This window comes from Thyridium curvatum (genome assembly GCF_004353045.1).
Source record: "Thyridium curvatum strain D216 chromosome Unknown NODE_298_length_321_cov_1070.845361, whole genome shotgun sequence".
NCBI classification, from domain to species: domain Eukaryota; kingdom Fungi; phylum Ascomycota; class Sordariomycetes; order Thyridiales; family Thyridiaceae; genus Thyridium; species Thyridium curvatum.
In genome coordinates this window covers 1-321 of record NW_022157045.1, presented here as the reverse complement: position 1 = coordinate 321, position 321 = coordinate 1, and the positions used below count along the sequence as shown (strand labels likewise).

The window sequence follows — 321 nt, the reverse complement described above, 5'->3', positions numbered from 1 at the left end:
ACAGAGACCCCAAGGCTCAAGCCATCTTTGCAGGAGGCTTTGTCATGTTCGAGAAAGCCATCAAGGCAGCCTTCGGAGATCCAGACGAGGAACGAACAGCGGAACGACAGCTGATGGCGCTCCGACAAACGGGATCTGCGTCCAGCTACGCCGTCAAGTTCAGACAGGTTTCAAGTTCTCTCGAATGGAAAGACGAACCTCTGATGGTTGCGTTTTACGCCGGGTTAAAGGCAGAAGTCAAAGACGAACTCGCCAAGATAGACCGACCCAAGGAATTCGCGCAGTACGTCGCAATCGCAGTCCGGATCGACGACCGACTTT

General features: G+C 53.9%; 1 protein-coding gene across 1 annotated transcript; it reads left to right on the top strand.

Moving 5' to 3' along the window:
* Positions 1-44: 44 nt before the first annotated feature.
* On the top strand, positions 45-321 carry E0L32_012459 (uncharacterized protein; the record flags this gene model as incomplete). The annotated part of the gene is made up of 1 exon (XM_031135298.1): positions 45-283. A coding segment is annotated over one exon (239 nt), but the record flags the coding sequence as incomplete, so codon positions are not given.